This window comes from Cynocephalus volans, chromosome 7, assembly GCF_027409185.1.
Source record: "Cynocephalus volans isolate mCynVol1 chromosome 7, mCynVol1.pri, whole genome shotgun sequence".
Taxonomy (NCBI): domain Eukaryota; kingdom Metazoa; phylum Chordata; class Mammalia; order Dermoptera; family Cynocephalidae; genus Cynocephalus; species Cynocephalus volans.
In genome coordinates, this window is record NC_084466.1 from 88,922,778 (window position 1) to 88,940,839 (window position 18,062).

The window sequence follows — 18,062 nt, forward strand, 5'->3', positions numbered from 1 at the left end:
ACTTCTTTCTCTAAACTTATTCCTAAGTAGTTTATTCTTTTTGATGTTATTATAATCCTTGCCAGATTTTTAAAAATAAAATTATGCTAGTAAAAAAAAGTATTCTATTTTTTCTAAACTCTGCAATATTTTCTACTAGATTAGAATTATCCGTTTGTTGAATGTTTGGTAGAACATGGGGGTAAAACCATCTTGGCCTAGTTTTTCTTTGTGTGATGATTTTAAACTATTAATTCAATTTCTAAATTAGCTATGGAATTATTCAGGCTTTCAAAATATGGAATCAACCTAAGTGTCCATCACTGATGACTGGATAAAAAGATGTGTTTATATATACATATACACAATGGAATACTATGCAGCCACAAAAAAGAATGAAATCTTGTAATTTGCAGCAACACGGATGAGCCTGGACAACATTATGTTAAATGAAATAAATCAGGCATAGAAAGATAAATACTGCATGTTCTTACTCAGATGTGGAAGCTAAACAAAGTTGATTTCATAGAAGTAGAGAACAGAATAGTATTTACTAGAGGCCGGGAAGTGTAGAGGGGAAGCAGACATAGAGAGAGGTTGGTCAACAGGTACAGAAATACAGCTAGAAAAGAGGAATAAGTTTTAGTGTTCTATAGCACTGCAGGGTAACTACAGTTAACAACAATTTATTGTATAATTTCAAATGGCTAGAAGAAAGGATGCTGAATATTCCCAACACAAAGAAATGATGAATGTTTAAGGTGAAGGATATGCTAATTACTTTGATTTGATTATTGCACACTGTATACATGTATTCAAATATCACATTTACCCACATATATGTACAACTATTAAGTGTCAATTAAAAATAAAAAATTTAAGGCTAGCTGGTTAGTTCACTTGGTTAGAGCATGGTCCTCATAATATTGAGGTCAAAGGTTCAGATCCCCATACCAGCCAGCCCCCCCAATAAATAAATAATAAATAAAAATTAAAAATTAAAAAAAAGAATCATTCAGGCTTTCTATTTCTTCTTGAGTTTGCATTTTATAAATTACATTTTTCTAGGAATTCATGTAAGTTTTAAAGTTTATTGGCATAAACTTGTTTGTAAGATCTTGTTATCTTTTAAATCTCTCTACCATCTGTAGTTAATACTCCCTTTTATTCTTAGTATTCTTTATATATGCCTTCTTTCTCTGTCTTTTGTTCAGTTATGTAAAAAACTTGTCATTTTTATTAATCTTTTTAAAAAACCTACTTCTCTGTTTTCTATTTTATTTCTGCTCTTAACTTTATTATTTCCTTGCTTTTGCTGTCTTTGTGTTTCTATTCTTCTAATTTAGGTTTATCTTACTGATTTTCACCTTTTTTTCTTTTCTAATGTAAATTAATTAAATGAGGCTATAAATTTCCTTCTAAGTACTGCTTTTTTTTTTTTTTTGGTCTTTTGTCTTTTTCGTGACCAGCACTCCCAGTGAGTGCACCGGCCATTCCTATATAGGATCCGAACCCGCGGCGTGAGCGTCGCTGCGCTCCCAGTGCCACACTCTCCCGAGTGCGCCACGGGCTCGGCCCCTAAGTACTGCTTTAATTGCATGTTAAAAGTTTTGATATGCATATTTTGGTCAGTACTCAGATTTAAGTATTATCTGTTTTCCATTATGATTTTTTTTGGCCCATGTATTAATTTCCCAATGTATGAGATCTCATTGCTTTTTTACCCTTTTTATAGTAAAACAAAACATAGATACAGAAAACCAAGCAAAACAAATGTACACGTTAGTGAATTTTTATGAGGTAAATGCCCTTGTAACCACTACCTCGGTCAGGAGGTAGAACGTTGCCCGCTACCCAGTTAGCCCCTCCATATACTCTGTCCTAACCATGGCCCCTTCCTTTCTAACAGTAACCACTATCTTGACTTTACAGTAATCTCTTCCCTGCATTTCTTTATGGTTAAATCACCCAAGTGTTTATTTCTAGACATTAGTTTAGTATTGACTATTTTTCTTTTAACTTGATGTGTCTTCAGTATCTTCCATTCCTTCCCTTTTCCTTGCAGTTCATCTGCTGAAGAACTGCTCTGCTTTGTATTTGTACAGAACCTGTACAATTCTCCTACAGTCTGGATTTGGCTGGGTACATACTCATGGTGCAGTTCAACATGCTCCTCTGTATTTCTTGCAAATTGACAGCTGGTTCTGGAGACTCTTCAATAGCTTCAATTTGGTCTTGGCAAGAAAATAGGAAGCACTGTATTCTTTCATCAAGAGGCATTTACTACGTGATTCATGTTCTTTTTTGAAATTAGTGGGAGCTGGAGTGGCTGCAGGCCAGGTGCTGCTCTGTACCTACAGAATGAACCAGCAGATCAGCAACAGTGGGCGGGAGTTCCATCAGCACCTGGTGTCCTAAGCAGAACAGCTGAGCAGAATAGCTGCTGCTTCACTTCTGCCTTTCAAATCTCACGTAAATTTCTCTTGTGCCAATCTTAATCTGCAATGGTACAGGGAAGGAAATTCTGGGAAACACAGTTCCAACTTAGTTAAGATGATGTAGTACATGTAGATACATGATGTAGAGCCATGACACAAAATCCTAGTGGATTAGCCTGCTTAGGCTGCCATAACGAAATACCATAAACTCCGTGGCTTAAACAAGAGAAATCTGTTTCTCATAGTTCTGGAGGCTGAAGTCCAAGATCAAAGTGCTGGCAAGGTAGGTTTCATTCTGAGGCCTCTTCTCTTGGTTTGTGGGTGGTCAAGTCTTTCTGTGTGCTCACATAACCTCTTTGTGCACACACACAGAGAGCGAGCATGTGTGCAAGCTCTCTGGTGTCTCTTCTTGTAAGGGAACTAATCTTATCATGAAGGCCTCACCCTTATTACCTCATCTAAACCTAATCACCTTCCAAAGACCCCATCTACAAATACCATCTCTTTGGGAGTTAGGGTTTCAACATATGAATTTTGGGAGGACATAAACATTCAGTCCTTAACACCTAGTAATGGTATTAAGTACCTAGTAATGGTATTAATGCTGGCTTAAAGGGTAATTTTGTATTTAATTTTAAAAGAACAGTCAACTTCACTTTTCCATCAATAATATGTAAGTGTTCCAGTTGCTCCACAACCCCACCAACATTTGGCATTGTCATTCTTTTAAATTTTTGGCATTCTGGTTGGTTTGTAGCAGTATTTCATGGTAGTTTTTATTTGTAGTTTCCCGATTACTAGTGACAATGAATGTTTTCACATGTTTATTGGCCATTGGTAATTCCTCTTTTGTAAGGGACCTATTCACATCTTTTGCCCATATTTTGTCTTTTTGTTATTGAGTCTTTATATATTCTGGTATCAGTGCTTTGTCAGATATATGTTTTGTAAATATCTTCTCCAGTCAGTTGTTTGCCTATTCATTTTCTGGATGGTGACTGTTGATATGCTGAAGATTTTAATTTTGATGAAATCCAATTGATCTATTTTTCCTTTTATGGTTTGTGCCTTTTTTGTGCTGTCTAAAAAATCTTTGCTCACTCCAAACTCTTGAGGATATTCTATGTTTCTTTCTAGAAGTTTTACAGTTTTACATTTAGACCTATCACTCATCTCAAATTAATTTTTGAATATGGTGTATGAAGTAAGGGTTGAAGTTCATTTTTTTCTCCATATGGAAATCCAATTATTCTAATATCAGTTAAGGAAAGGCTTTCCTTTCCCAATAATTTCACCAGTGTCTTTGCAGAAAATTGAACTAAATGTGCAGGTCTCTTTCTGAACTTTCTATTCTGTTCCATTAGTCTACCTTTCCTTATGTCAATACCATACTGTAGGTTGATAGTCTTAAACTCAGGTAATACATGCACATCAATTCTCTTCTTCTACCACAAGATTATTTTGTCTATTCTAGGTCCTATGGCATTTTCATATAAATTTAAAAATAAACTTGTCAATTTCTACAAAAATGTCTCCTGGAATTGCACTGACACTACAGAGCAATTTGGGGAGAAATGAATGACATCTTAACGTTATTGATTGTTTTTTTTTTTTTTTTTAGTGGCTGGCTGGTATGGGGATCTGAACCCTTGACCTTGGTGTTATAACACCACGCTCCAACCAACTGAGTAACTGGCCAGCCCTGATCTCATTACTTTGAAAAGTTCCTTCATTTATTTAGATCCTTTAAAAGTTCCTTCAATAATGTTTTTTAGTTTTCATTTTAGAAATCTTGCACATCTTCCTTTAAATTTATTACTAGGTATTTAGTGGTTTTTTTTTTTTTTTTTTTTTAAGGAAGAACTTCTTTTTTTATTTATTTATTGACAGCTGGCCAGTACAGGTATCCAAACCCCTGACCTTGGTGTTACAAGGCTGTGCCCTAACCAACTGAGTTAACTAGCCCGCTGGTATTTGATGCTTTTTTTTTTTTTAAAGATGATCAGCAAGGGGATCTTAACCCTTGACTTGGTGTTGTGAGCACCACAATCTCCCAAGTGAGCTAACTGGCCATCACTATATAGGGATCCAAACCCGTGGCCTTGGTGTTATCAGCACCACACTCTCCCAAGTGAGCCACGGGCTGGCCCTTGGTATTTGATGGTTTTAATGTCATTGTAAATGGTATTTTTAAATTGCATTTTCTGGGCTGGCCGGTTAGCTCAGTTGGTTAGAGTGCAGCCTTATAACCTCAAGATCACGTGTTTGGATCCCTGTACAGGCCAGCCACAAAACAAATACATAAATAAATTGCATTTTCCAATTATTCATAGCTAGTATATGGAAGTATAATTGATTTTTGTATTTTGACCTTGTATCAGCTTTTGTTGTCAGTCATTTGTTATTTTTTTTCATTTTTAAAGATCTTTTTTGCTGGATATAGAATTCTTAGTTTACAGGCTTTTTCTTTTAGAAGTTTAGAGACATTATTCCATTATCTTCTATCATCTATTACATCCGATGTGAAGTAATATAAAATTCTTACAGATGTTCTCCTGAATGTAAGGTGTTCTTTTTCTCTGGCTGCTTTTAAGATTTATCTTTGGGGCTGGCTGGTTAGCTCACTTGGTAGGGTGTGGTGCCGATAATACCCAGGTCAAGGGTTTGGATCCTTGTACCAGCCAGTCACCAGAATAAGAAAAGATTTATCTTTGGGGGGTTAGCAGTTTGACTCTGATCTATCTAAATGTAGTTTTTTTGTGTGTGTTTATCCTGCCTGTAGTTCTGCTGAGTTTCTTGGATCTGTAAGTTGATGTCTTTCAATAATTTTAGAAAAAAATTTAGTCATTATTTACTCAAATATTTTTCTGCCGATCTTTTCACTTTGGGGGCTCTGATTACACAAATGTTAAGCCTTTGATATCATTCCACAGATGTTAAATCCTCTGTTCTTTCTTCATTCTATTTTTTTTTCTTTCTATGCTTTGGTTTGGATAATTTATGCTGTGTGCATTATAATTTAAGTTAAATCATCTTTTTTCTTGTGTCCAGTTTGCTGTGAAGCCCCTTCAATGACCTTTTCATTGCAGATAATGTATTTTCCAGTTCTAGAATTTTCACTTAGTTCTTATTTACAGTTTCCATCTCTTTGCTGAGATTCTCTCCCATATCCACTTATTTTATCCTTGTTTTCTGGTAAGTCCTTAATTGTATTCATAATAGCAGTTTTAAAGTCCATGTCTGCTAATTCCAACTTCTAGGTCATCTGTGGGTCACCATCTGCAGAACAATTTTTCCCTGTGATATTTTCCTGCTTCTTCATATTTTCCTGCTTCTTCATATGATTAAATTTCCATCCTGTACTGAACATTAAAGAGGACACCTTGTAGAGACTCTGGATTATGCTCTCCTACTCTAAAGAGTGTTCAGTTTTGTTCTGGTGGATCCATGAAGGCTGTTTTAGGCTTTGTTAGGGTGGTCCTATTTTGGTTTTTCCTTTTGTCCTCAGGTATTGTCTTTGATCATAAGATATAGTCCTTATGACCCTCTCATGGTTTCAATGGAAAGACATCGATCAAGTCTAATTTGGTGTGACCCCAAACTCCAAGCTCTGTCACGCCAGCACTTGGCAGCAGCTGAAATCTCTACTTAGCTCTTTAGTTTCCCAGATGTTTCTTTTTTTCTGGATTTCTTCAAGTCATACCCTGCCTATGTAGAGGTTAGGAGAGAGCCAAGGATTTGAGGAGAATTGGGGCAGATTTCAGAGCTCCCTTCTCTGTGGCTCCCTCCTTTCTTGGATTTTCACCTTTAATTTCCAGCCATTCTGGCAGCCTTGAACTCTGACCCTATGTCATCTCATTAAGGCTCCCTCTTCTAGTTCTACCCTCCTGTGTGCCTCATGAGCAGACAGGTGCCTTTAGGTGAGAAGCTGGATAAATATGGAGCTCACCTAGTTTGCTTCCCCCTTTCAAAGATGGTGTCCCCTCCAGTCTCTGCCTCTTTTTGATTGTTCTCCTGGCCTTCAAAGAGAGGTTTTTAAGTATTTTGTCCAGAGTCAATAACTGTTACTGGCAGGAGGTCTAGTCAGATATGAGCTCTTCTGTCATTCCAGCGACAGGCACCCTTTCCTCACACGACCTGCCACCACTCCACGGTGCAGGCCATGCGGCCTGCGTGTCTGCTCACCCGCCCAGCCCGCAACAGGAAACCCTGACATTGTAGAGCTGATGGCTATCCTATTTATCCACGAACACTGCCAGTTGTTTAATAATGTTTATTTTATTTTTAAGAATCTCTTATCCCAGGGATAGTACTTGGCCTTCAAACCACTTGCTGACTTGAGGCGGCCCAGGAGCTCCTCATCCATCTCCTTCATTGTCATAACGAGAAATACATCCAGAGGCTGCACCGCTGGCTCTGGCAGAGGCTGGCTGGATGCTAGTCAAAGCTGTTTTCTCCTCCTAGTGCAGAACTGAAGGTACGTTTGTCAGCCCCTTGCACCTCAGTGGGCTATGTGACTAGCTCCTGGCACATTTTCTCTCTTCCTCTTGTCTACCAGGTCAGTGATGCCAGGGTAATATTCTCCTTCTTCCTTTTCACCAGGATAATTTTAAAACACTGAAGACAGTAGAGCCACAGTGTGGAAGGAGCAGGGTCTCTAAATGACTACCTGAAATAGAACTTTCTTGCTGACCAATATTTTACTGTGATATGGGCATAAAAGTAATCTTCAATTGTGCTAAACTACTGAGATTTTAGTTTTTTTCTTTTTAACACCAGTTAGTGCTAATAAATTTGCACAGATAATATCCTAATTAGTGGTAAAGATATGACTGGAAACCAGTCTCCTACTTCCTTTGATGTTAACAAGTATAGTTCCATTCATATAGAACTTTCATAATTTAACGGACCATGCCTATGAGTGAATGGGAAAATAGTGACTTACCTAGAGATCGAATGCCTTTTTGTTCCAGAAAGCTGTGTAAAACATTTGTATTAAGGTTTAATATAAAGCCCAGTTCTGGTGTAAGTTTCCAGAAGCCATCCTGTGAAATTAAGAAAACAAATTTGTCACACTATTGAATTTCACCATCTAAGAAGTTATGTGATATAAAATAAAAGCTCTTCATAGGCTAGTGTTACAGTACTGCTTAGAATCTCATAAATACTATGAACCCTATGTATCTGGTGGCATTTATAAAAAGTCTAGAAAGAGGCTTGTGTGTAGCGATTTTACAAAAATGGTACTATACATTTTTTTCTTCTAGCAATGCTCTGAGCCAAAGTTTCTCAAATTTTTATTTATTCATTTATTTATTTATTTGTATTTGTATTTTCTTCTGGCAGCTGGCTAGCACAAGGGTTTAACCCTGGACGTTGGTGTTATCAGCACCATGCTCTAACCAACTGAGCTAACAGGCCAGCCCCTCTCAAACTTTTAAATAGCATGATTCCTTTAAAAAAAAAAAAAACACTTTATGGAGGTATGATTGACATACAGAAGGCTATAGATATTTAATGTAAACAATTTGATGTGTTTGGAGGTTAGCGTACACCTGTGAAACCATCAAACCATTATATTATCACTATCAATACCATAAACTTATCCATCACTTCCATAAGTCTCCTTCCATTCCCTTTATTTTGTTTTGCTTTGTTTCTTCTTGTAGAAAGAACACTTAACATAAGATCTACCTCTCAGCAAGTTTTTAAGTAGATAATACAGTACCGTTAATCAGAGGCCTTATGTTGTACACCAAATCTCCAGCACAATTCCTTTTGTTCAACATTTAAAATGTACCCTTGTGTAGTCTAAAACATGAAAGTGATCGTTTTTTATAAACGTGAAACTGTTATATTCAACATGCTCTTTAAAACTACCTTCCCTGTGCCACTGTCCCCTGCCCACCCCATCACATGCAAAGAACAGTGTAAGAAGCCTGAATATGGAGATCCTAACCCTGAAGGAGACAGACTCCAGGCCCTAGGGGAATAATACAAGGAGCAGAAAGGAGGGTGCCGTAATAGGCGGGTGCATGGGTTAAAGGATCTAGGGCAGCAACTTGGAAAATAATAGCAGTGATAATATGCCAACCCATACAGAACTGGTACCAGGTGCTATTCTTTTATCTTTTCAGCCACTTATTGTGTGGGTACTATTATTATACCCACATTGCAGATGAAGACACTGAGGCACAGAGAGGTTAAGCAACTTGTCCAAAGTCACACAGCTAACAAGCAGCATAGTCAAATGGTCTAGCTGCAGGTCCTCACTCTGCACTATCTGCAGTACTTCTCACAGGCTTTCACATGTATTATCTCAGGTAGGGAAGCTGGGTGGCTATTATTATCCTGTTTAAACTTCAAAACTACTCTATGAAGCAGACATCACTATTATTCTCATTGTATAGACAAGGAAATTGAGACTCAGGTTATCCTACCTGCCCAGAATCACAAAGTGATAGGGCTGGGAATCACACTTAGTCTTATACTAAATGAAGAACTTTCTACTTTACTAAACTATTTTACATCAAAACAAATCATTAAAGATTTAAGATTGGGTCTTAGTACCAGGTGCAGGAGCTATATTTACAGGGTGTTTACTAGTGTAACAAATGGAATAAACAACTCTAACACTATATTACATGTTGAATAATATCTATATTCCGAAGACCTTATGTGATTAAAGTATACTCACAGCACCTGTGCTTTACTTCACAATGGGAAATGTATATAAATTGCAGTTCATCAGTTCTAGTACCTAGGAAATTAAGGTCTTAGCCTGTGACCTGTGTAGGGATGCTAGTTTTCAGATGAGGAATACTAACAGTCATAGCGTGAGGTCTGGCCTAAAGGTTAATAGGCAGAGGCCACCAGTCACCATCAAGCACACTGTTTGATGTAGTGACTGTTTTCTCTTTTGGCAGCAGGACTCCTGATGCAAGAAACAGTGTGATTTCATGATGGCGCAAGTCCCTTCTTGCACTGCAGACGGGAACTGACCAATTCTGTGACCAGCCCGTTTGAATAGCACTGTTCTAAACTATGAAGCTCACTAAGCACAGATTTAAGGGAAAGTAAGACAAATACCTCAGTTTGTAGATGGAAGAGCTCGGTCCAAGGCACAAGATTCCTTCGGCTCTCTTTGCAGACCACATCATCCTCAGCTTTCTGTGCCTGAATGCTTGCAGCAAAGTCACCTGTATGCTGGTGTCTCATCACTTTCTGTTGTATAAGACACTTGTACGCTGGTGTCTCACCACTGTCTCTTTCACAAGAGCTTTCATGACTTGGGGCCCACAAATCTTGGAGAGAATCTGGTGATGCAGTTTTGGCAGAAGTACTGAGAAGGGAAGAAGCCTGTGACTGACAGTGAGCAAGCGGAGGCAAGTCTACAGGCGGCTTGTAACTGGTGCTTGAAGTGGCTAGGAAGCTTTGCAAATGAAAAGGAGAGGAACCAGAGGGAAGACAAAAAGCTGAACCAGTGCTAAGAACTCTAGAAGGAGAGGAAAAAAGATCTGGCTGGGAGAGAGAGACCTGCCTATGGGAGGCGTGAGCATGTGGGCTGATCTGACAGTCTTGAGAAGGTTCAGGTGGATCTGACTGCTGGAAGCCGAAAAAGCCACCTGAAAAACCTCCACCAGTGAGGGATCCAAAAGCTGGGCTCTGGGGAGGCAATGGGGAAGGAGATGTCGACCCACAGAGAATGCCAGGCCCAGTCCAAAGGCCTTGGCCACGATGAGATAGGCCTAACAGCTTGGGACGAGCCAGAGAACCAAAAAGAAATCTCTGCGAAGGTAAGCGGGGAGAAAGGCAGGCAGTGCCAGGTAAGTGGGGAGAAGGGCGGGCACCTGCGCGGGGGGTTGGGGCAGCCAGGAAAGAGGGTACGCCAGAGGCTGCAGCAGCAGAGAGAAAGTTAGAAACAGCCGTTGTCCGTGAAATGCATCTCCTCAACGGTGGTTCAATTCCTGTTTGTTTAAACAACTCCCTCCGACTTAAACCCCGTGGCTTTCCGACACCTTTACATTCAGAATTGGGTGCGGGAGGTTGGACTGCTGATGGCGAATCAAAGCGAGCCACTTCACCATCTTCAGCAACTTCCAGCTCAAATGACCCAACTCTTCTTCCAGTCAGACTTTTCTCTTTTTTTCTTTTTCTCTTAACATGTTGCGATTCTTTAATCCATTCAGAGGATGCTGAAAGAGGCTGCCCAAGAGAGAGAATTATTCATGTTGGGGGAAACCCAGAATAAAATGAACAGTCAAGAAAACATCTTTCTAGTAGCTGACTTCCCAGCAGTGAAGCAACTGCTCAGCCTAGAGCACGATTCCCAGAATCAGGATTGTCAACACGGGCAGGGACATGGAAAACACCACTGGAAATAACTGAAGATCATTTAGGTACGAGGCCCTCCTTTTGTAGCTATGGAAGCTGGAGAGAATACCAGCAATTGATAAATTGAAAGATCTTTCTGTCTTCATTCTTAGAGCCACGAAATTTTAAACACCCCTCATTTTACACATGAGAAAACCAAGGACCAAAGAAACGACATGCTCAAAATTTTACAATGAACAGTACCATAGTGTGTAAAACCGCTTTAAAATAAACTAATAATCTGAAGTACATTATTCCATTCTTCTACACTGCTTTTCAGCAATACTAAGAAATTGAGAAAATATTTAGAAATTTTCAAAAGCTTCAAAGTAACCAAATGAATATATCTTTACATCAGAATATGAACAATATGTAAAACAAAAGGGAAAGAGGGATGCTGTGTTACTGCTATATTTAAATTTAAATGTGAAGAGTGCACCTTAAAAAGTTGCCAGTAAACCAAATCCAGTTTTATATGGATGACAAGTTCTTGAGCTATTTTGGAAATACAGTTAGTCCCCCTTTATCCAAGACCCCCACTGGATGCCTGAAATCATGGATAGCCTGAACCCTACATATACAGTATTAAGAAAATAAACGTTTCTGTTGCAATTTTTTTTTCCTAATTCATTATTGTCTTTGGATTTTATTTCTTGTACGTCTAAATCTATTTCAGTTTTTGGAAATACCACCCAAAGACCTCCTTGGTGTTTGTTAGCCTTTCAGTGCAGTTGTGTTTCACTGATGCCTTGGCTCATTGCACAAGAGGACAGAAGATGCTGGTGGTGCGTTTTCATTCACCCCGTCTTGTTGCTACCATCGTTCTATGGCAGCGACAGCTTCCCTTCTATCAATAAGAGGATGTGACCAGGACATCAGCCCAGACAAGGAGAGGAAGCATGGTTTTCTGAAGTTATCAGCCCCACTCCCCTCCCTTTCTTTACAGACAACTACAAAATAAAACAAAAATACTGCACAAAGGGTTGAGGAAACACATTTTCTGTTTCTCTTTTTTCTATACCATCTCGAAACACACCAAATATGATTTTATGAACAAAGCAAATGATATGTGCTTTTTTTTTTTTTATCAACTAACATAGTCACTTTAAAAAAGGATCAAAGAAAATGAGTATTTCATACATTTATTTTTCCCCAAATTTCCCTACCCACAAACGTTTTTCCCTTAGAATTCTAAATTCTTTTTTTAGCAGCTGGCCCATATGAGAATCCGAACCCTTGACCTTGGTGTTACAACACTGCACTCTAAACAACTGAGCTAATAAATTCTGGAATTTTTACTTCTCTAACCTGGATACCTGAGACTTTTATTAGCACTGTTTTATTCCTCTGCTTTTGAATATGCCTTCTAATTTTTATTTAAGTCACATTTCTCGGTATCTATTATGTTTCTGGCTATAAGGGCCACAGTATAAAGCATTATAAACTTTAAGAAATATTGGTGGTAAATTTTAGATTACTAGATAGGACTTTTATCACTAATTTCATGATGAACCTATTATATTACCTAAATGACTTTAGCTTCTTGTATGACAGTTTAGTTGTCCATGAATGACATATAACCACAGTTCTCTTTTTGTACTTTACAACTGCATTTATATATGGTGAATGGCTCAGTAATGCAATGGCATTTCTATAAATGTGTGAATATTTCCCACCATCAGGGAGACAACAATTTCTGCACAGACAGGTAATGAGGCTGCTATTCTAGCAAAGGGTCCCCTCACCATCAGGAAAATATAAAAGCACAATATCAATTTATGTGGTAATTACCATTTACCTGTTTCATGTTGGCATCTGGCTGCTCCTCCTGCCAACTCAGGTATGGCAGAAAGTCTACATCTTCTGTGGCAATAAGTTCCGAAACATTTGGAGTATTAGGAAAAGATGACTCACTATCATCCTATATTGAATCACAACTGGGTTAAATCAAAGCAGACGTTATCGAATTAAATGATTATTACACATTCTAAAGCCTTGTGAATGTTGGGTTTGGAATACGTTTGTGTGTGAGATTGGACCTTGTGTCCTGGGCCACAAGCGCGGGAGAAGGCGGACGTGCACAGGTGGGTGGCGGTCCTCTCTGCGGGTGCCGGGCGTTGCCCGTGTGCACTTAAAGATTTTCCTCTTACACTTTTGAAGGGAAAGGGTTTCTCAGAGGGTAAAGGAAACCCAGGCCTTTTCCATTTTTTGAGGGTCTTGAATTAATAAAAGATGAGAATGGCCAAAAATGTAACAAAATTGTGGTATATCTTACAAAAACTCATGTAGCTAATTAATACTTATAATATTAAAAATGACAACACAGGCAACTCGTTTAGCGAGACCTGGTAAATCCCACTTCAAGGCCTCTCCACCGTCTCTCCACAGGCCTCAGGCGTCGGCTGCCGCTGACAATCAGAGCAAGAGTAACGTTCTCGATGTGTGAATATAAGTAAAATAACTTCACCATGAATGAACAATACATACCCTTTTCTCAACTGCCACAAAGCTTGTAAATTGTGTTATGAGAGAGTGTTCTTTACTGAGTTTAATAATCAGAGATTTCAAGGCTTGTTTCTTCATCTACGATAGAATAAAACAAATGAAATCATGTCCTGTTTTATTTATAGATGACCAATTAAAAGAGTATTAATCTAAAAAGGTGTTTTTCTATGACAATTCAATCATCTTATAATTAGTACTTCAAACTAAATATTGAGTCAAGGGTCCTGTCTAAATATTTTAAGTAGGTAGCTCAACGTTCCCTGCAAAATTGGATCAACTGACTCAGCTGAGGCATAGAGAAAGGAGGTCACATTTATAAGCTCTCCGGAGCTCACAAGAACTGTCATATGAGGTGCCCTCGTCATTCTCGCACAGTGTGTAGCTCCGGTTTTAAAGCGGAGTAACTGGAAAAGCGGAGCAGCTTGTTCGGGATTGTTGAGAACACAAAGGCTGCTAATCCAAGAGTGGTCAAGGAGAACTGTGAAAGCAGAGGCCACTTGTCACCTGCTGCAACTGTCTGCGGGGGTATTCAGGGCCCTGCATGCCATGCTAGCATCTTCTTTTTGGGATAGCATGGAGCACCAACGCTCCCAACCTCATTCAAGGTCACAGCCCCTGAGAGACCAGACAGCCCAGTGCAGTGGGCTGGCTGAGGGGGACACTTTCCAGGCCCCGCATCTGCAGAGTTAGGAGTGAGCAAGGTGGGCGTGGCTCCACCGTGTGTCCTCAGGCAGGTCGCCTGCCGTGCTGCACCTGGGCTTCTCCATCATTGTGATGGGAACGCTAACACTACTACATGTGAGGGTAGGTGACGTCCACTGCAGGCGCTCAGGGAGCGTTCTCTGAGCCCTCCACCAGCCTCTCTCTGAGAGGTAAAATATCAGAATTCTCAGGGGACCACTGACATCCGATCTTTCATAAATTCATCCAAATAACATTTATTGAGCTCCCTACACCCAGGCATGGATGTCACAGGTACAGTGAGGAAAGCTCCCTGACACCACATCCTTCTCTATCCTGCTATTCTAACTTCACACTTCCAGGGATAAATCAATTGTAGAATGATCAAGAACAATGCACAATGGTTTTTACTGTGAAAACAACGAACCTCATGACTGGTTTCATTTTCGTGGAGAATGCCGTCTTCATAATCTCTGATTAGAGCTCGTGCTGTCAGCTTGTGAATCATCTGTGTTTAAGCAGCAAAGGAAAAAAGGACTCAAATGGCTTTGGAGACATCCACAGAACACCATTTTAAAATTGAGGTATAATTTACATACAGCAGCATTCACCCGTTTTAAGAGTACATTCGAAAAGAAAATAAGAGAGTACATTTGACAAGTTTTAATGAATGCATACAGTCATGTGACAACCACCATGATGAAGACACAGGACATTCCCCTCACCCCGGGAGGTTCCCTCGTGCCCCCTGTGTCACCCACAGCCCTCGCAACCGCTCATCTGTTTTCTGTCCCTACAGTTTTGCTTTTTCTATAAAAGGCCGTTTCACCATTTGAATTTCAAAACTTTAAAACTTCTCTTCTACTGTAGGAAGGGCCCGCATGGTGCTGGGACGCCTGCGCGTGAGAGTGGCCTGCACCCTGCAGGGTGGGGCCGCACGCTGGGCATGGCCAAGTGTTTCCTCTCAAATGACTAAGAAATGGAACTGATCTTAAACGACAGTGTCTGCTTTCAATAATTCCAGTTCATAATTTTGTTAGTGATAAGGCCATTGTTCACAGAGGAAGTACAACTATAAAAATTGTGATTTTATGGAAAAAGACTTCTTCCTAGGTAAAATCCTTTTTCTTTTTTGCCCCCTTGAATTCAATTGTTGAAGCAATATAGAGATCCCCTTAAGTTCTATGCATAAGTCACTGGCAAGTAGCAAGTCAATTACTGATTCAGTGCCCAAAAGTAAGCTGTATTTTATTTTTTAAAAAACCGGCATTGTCCGGGAAATGATTTCTCTGGTTATACAAATACTCCTAAAAGCCCTTGTGTTGGCTAATATACCCTCCACCAGAAAAGTAAAACGGCGTTAAAGACTGAGATACACAAAATGGCACCTGAGAGAGTTTTCCAGAAAACCCCCACCCAGAAAAATCCCTTTGCCACGTCACCTTCCTGCGTGTGCAATTTTGCCCGCCTATGAGAAAGTCCCAGCTCCGCTTAAACCCCACTAGCTTCCCTCCCTTCCTTCTTAGCCAATAGGAACAGTCCAGCTCAGCCTAACTGGATATAAAAGGCCCACCTGACTCTCCCTGCTGCTGCTCCCACTTTTGAGAGGGCAGCCCGCTTGCTCATTTTGCCTGCTGATACACTTTGGTTGAGTCCCTGTCTCCTGGTGTATCTTATTTTGCACTTGGGCTGGGGTTTTTCCTTTGACCTTGTAACTTCTGTAAGGATAAGAGTGGATAGGAATATCTTTTATTATAACATTTGGTCTTTGGTCTGGTTTCTGAAACAGCTCCAGAGCAGTAAAAGTGAAAGGAGCATCTTTTCTAATTCTTAACAAGTCCCTTTCAATTACTCAGGAGTTTATGTTAATGAGGCGACTGTTGGGAAGCCCCTAAGGATGGGGGGCTGGTGCCAGGGGGACCAACCCTGTGATCAGAACTTTCAGCCACCTGCCACCACCCTCCAGAAAGGAGAGTTAATCACCAATGGCCACTGATTTAATCAATTATGCTTACATATGAAGCCTCCATTAAAAACCCCCACTGAAGAGGTTTACAGAGCTTCTGGGTTGGTAACCACATGCCAGGCGGGTGGTGGACCCCACTCCATGGAGATAGATGCTCCTATCCTTGGGACCCTCCTGGATCTTGCCCTATGTACCGTTTCACCCAGCTGTTCATCTGTATTCTTTATAAAATGCTTTGTAATAAATTGGTCATAGTAACGAAAGCATTTCCCTGAGTTCTGTAAGCCATTACAGCAAATTACTGAACCTGAGGACGAGGTGTGGGACCCTCCAACTTGTAGGCAAGTCAGACAGAAATTGTGGGTAACCTGGGACCCACCACTTGCAATTGGCATGTAAGTGGGAGACTTCTTGTGGGACTGAGCCCTTACCCTGTGGGTCTGTGCTAACTCTGGGAAGTTGGTGTCAGAATTAAATTAAATTGGAGGATACCCAGTTGGTGTCAGAGAATTGTCTGGTCTGGGGAAAAAAAACACACAAGTGGAGACCAGAAGTGTTGTGATTAGAGAGGAACTAGGAGCTTTTTCTTTCATAATTCATTCATTTTTAATCCAGAATTGGAAAAAACCCCACGTTCTCAATATGAGATATGATCTACTCTTAGTCCAGTAGTGTTATAATTAATATTTTTAAATAGCACAGTTGGACCAGTGGCACTTAACTTTCATTGAGTCATGAACATTTCTGAGAGCCTCCCTAGAAAAATTTTTTTATGAATAAAATACCATATTTGATCGCAGTTATTCATGCCCACTGATACCCACATAGACACACCCAGATCCAAGAAACCCAGATGAACTGTTGTAATAGAAACTGAAGGAAAGTGTTCCCATTTGTAAAGATAACCCAGCTCCATGTCATGGACTGAAATTTCAACACAGAAAAACAACAAAGGAAGTACATGGAGTGTTACGTATGAAAATATAAAATTGCAACTTTTGAACAATGGCTTCATAGTTAAAGGTTTGAATCTTACAGTTCCAGTTGTCTTCTGAAGCTCAGTAGTAGACACCATTGTACAAAATTCTTTCTCTTGAATTAATGCACATAGAGTTGCCTGAATGGTAAAAAAATTAATTCCTCATTAGCTTTTCTACTCTACAGTGTCTTGGTTAGTTTAATAGAAATTCTTTTAGTGATTGCCTCTCCTCTTTCAATGGAAATTAGAAGCCTCCCCAAGACTCTAGCTAACCACCAGCTATGTTCCTACAAGGAGAAAATCCGCCAGAGAGAGGGAGAGGGAAGAAAAAAAAAGTTATAGTAAAATACACTGCTCTTTCCCTAGTACAACAAACTGCATGTCTTCTTGCCTGTGTACAATGAGGAACAAATCCGTAGACAAGGAGTCGGTCACTGTGGAACAAGGACGGTGCCTGGGCTGGGGCCTGCAGGGGCTTGGGTGCATCTGTGCTTAGTTGCTGCCATTTGACGGAGACAGAGTGGCAACTTGGGGAACGTAACCTGGTCATTTGGTCTTCTATCTATTCATAAAAGAGGAATTATTTTTCCTTTAATGTTACATCCAGAAAATAGTCACTTAACATTTAAAGTTTACATTCAATTCTTTGGGGATTTTGTAGCTCTTTGGGTATTTTGCTCCTTCCTGCTACAGGGTACTTTTCCAAAAAGATTTCAAATAGACTTTTTAATAAAAGCACTATCACATCATTTAAATGTACAAAGCATCTTAAAATTATTCAATTGGCTAATTATTAACAGGCAACTTCGATATGAGTAGATTCAATTTATAAAAATTGATCCCACAAAGGACTTGAATAGACATTCCTTCAAAGCAGATACACAACTGTCCAACAAGCACATGAAAAGATGCTCAGCACTGGTAATCATTAGGGAAATGCAAATCAAAACCACAATGAAATACAACTCCACACCCATTTTGATGGCTATTATTAAAAAAAAAACAAACAAAAAAACAGAAAATGTAAAATAATGAGCATTGGTGAGGATTGGGGAGATTGGAACCCTGGTGCACTGCTGGTGAGAATGGGAAATGGCACAGCTGCTGAGGACAGTGTGGCAGTTCCAGGGACTCAGACAGA

General features: G+C 39.7%; 1 protein-coding gene across 3 annotated transcripts in view; it reads right to left on the reverse strand.

The window, feature by feature from the left end:
* PARP4 (poly(ADP-ribose) polymerase family member 4) overlaps positions 1–18,062 on the reverse strand; it is a 114,186-nt gene that overhangs the window by 11,953 nt on the left and 84,171 nt on the right. For all 3 annotated transcript variants that reach the window (XM_063102621.1, XM_063102620.1, XM_063102622.1), the window contains 7 exons: positions 17,313–17,483; positions 16,979–17,059; positions 14,404–14,484; positions 13,278–13,373; positions 12,589–12,711; positions 9,507–10,622; positions 7,363–7,462 (listed from right to left, as the gene is read on the reverse strand). In XM_063102621.1, the coding sequence (XP_062958691.1) occupies positions 7,363–7,462; positions 9,507–10,622; positions 12,589–12,711; positions 13,278–13,373; positions 14,404–14,484; positions 16,979–17,059; positions 17,313–17,483 (1,768 nt within the window). The remainder of the gene's footprint in view (positions 1–7,362; positions 7,463–9,506; positions 10,623–12,588; positions 12,712–13,277; positions 13,374–14,403; positions 14,485–16,978; positions 17,060–17,312; positions 17,484–18,062) is intronic.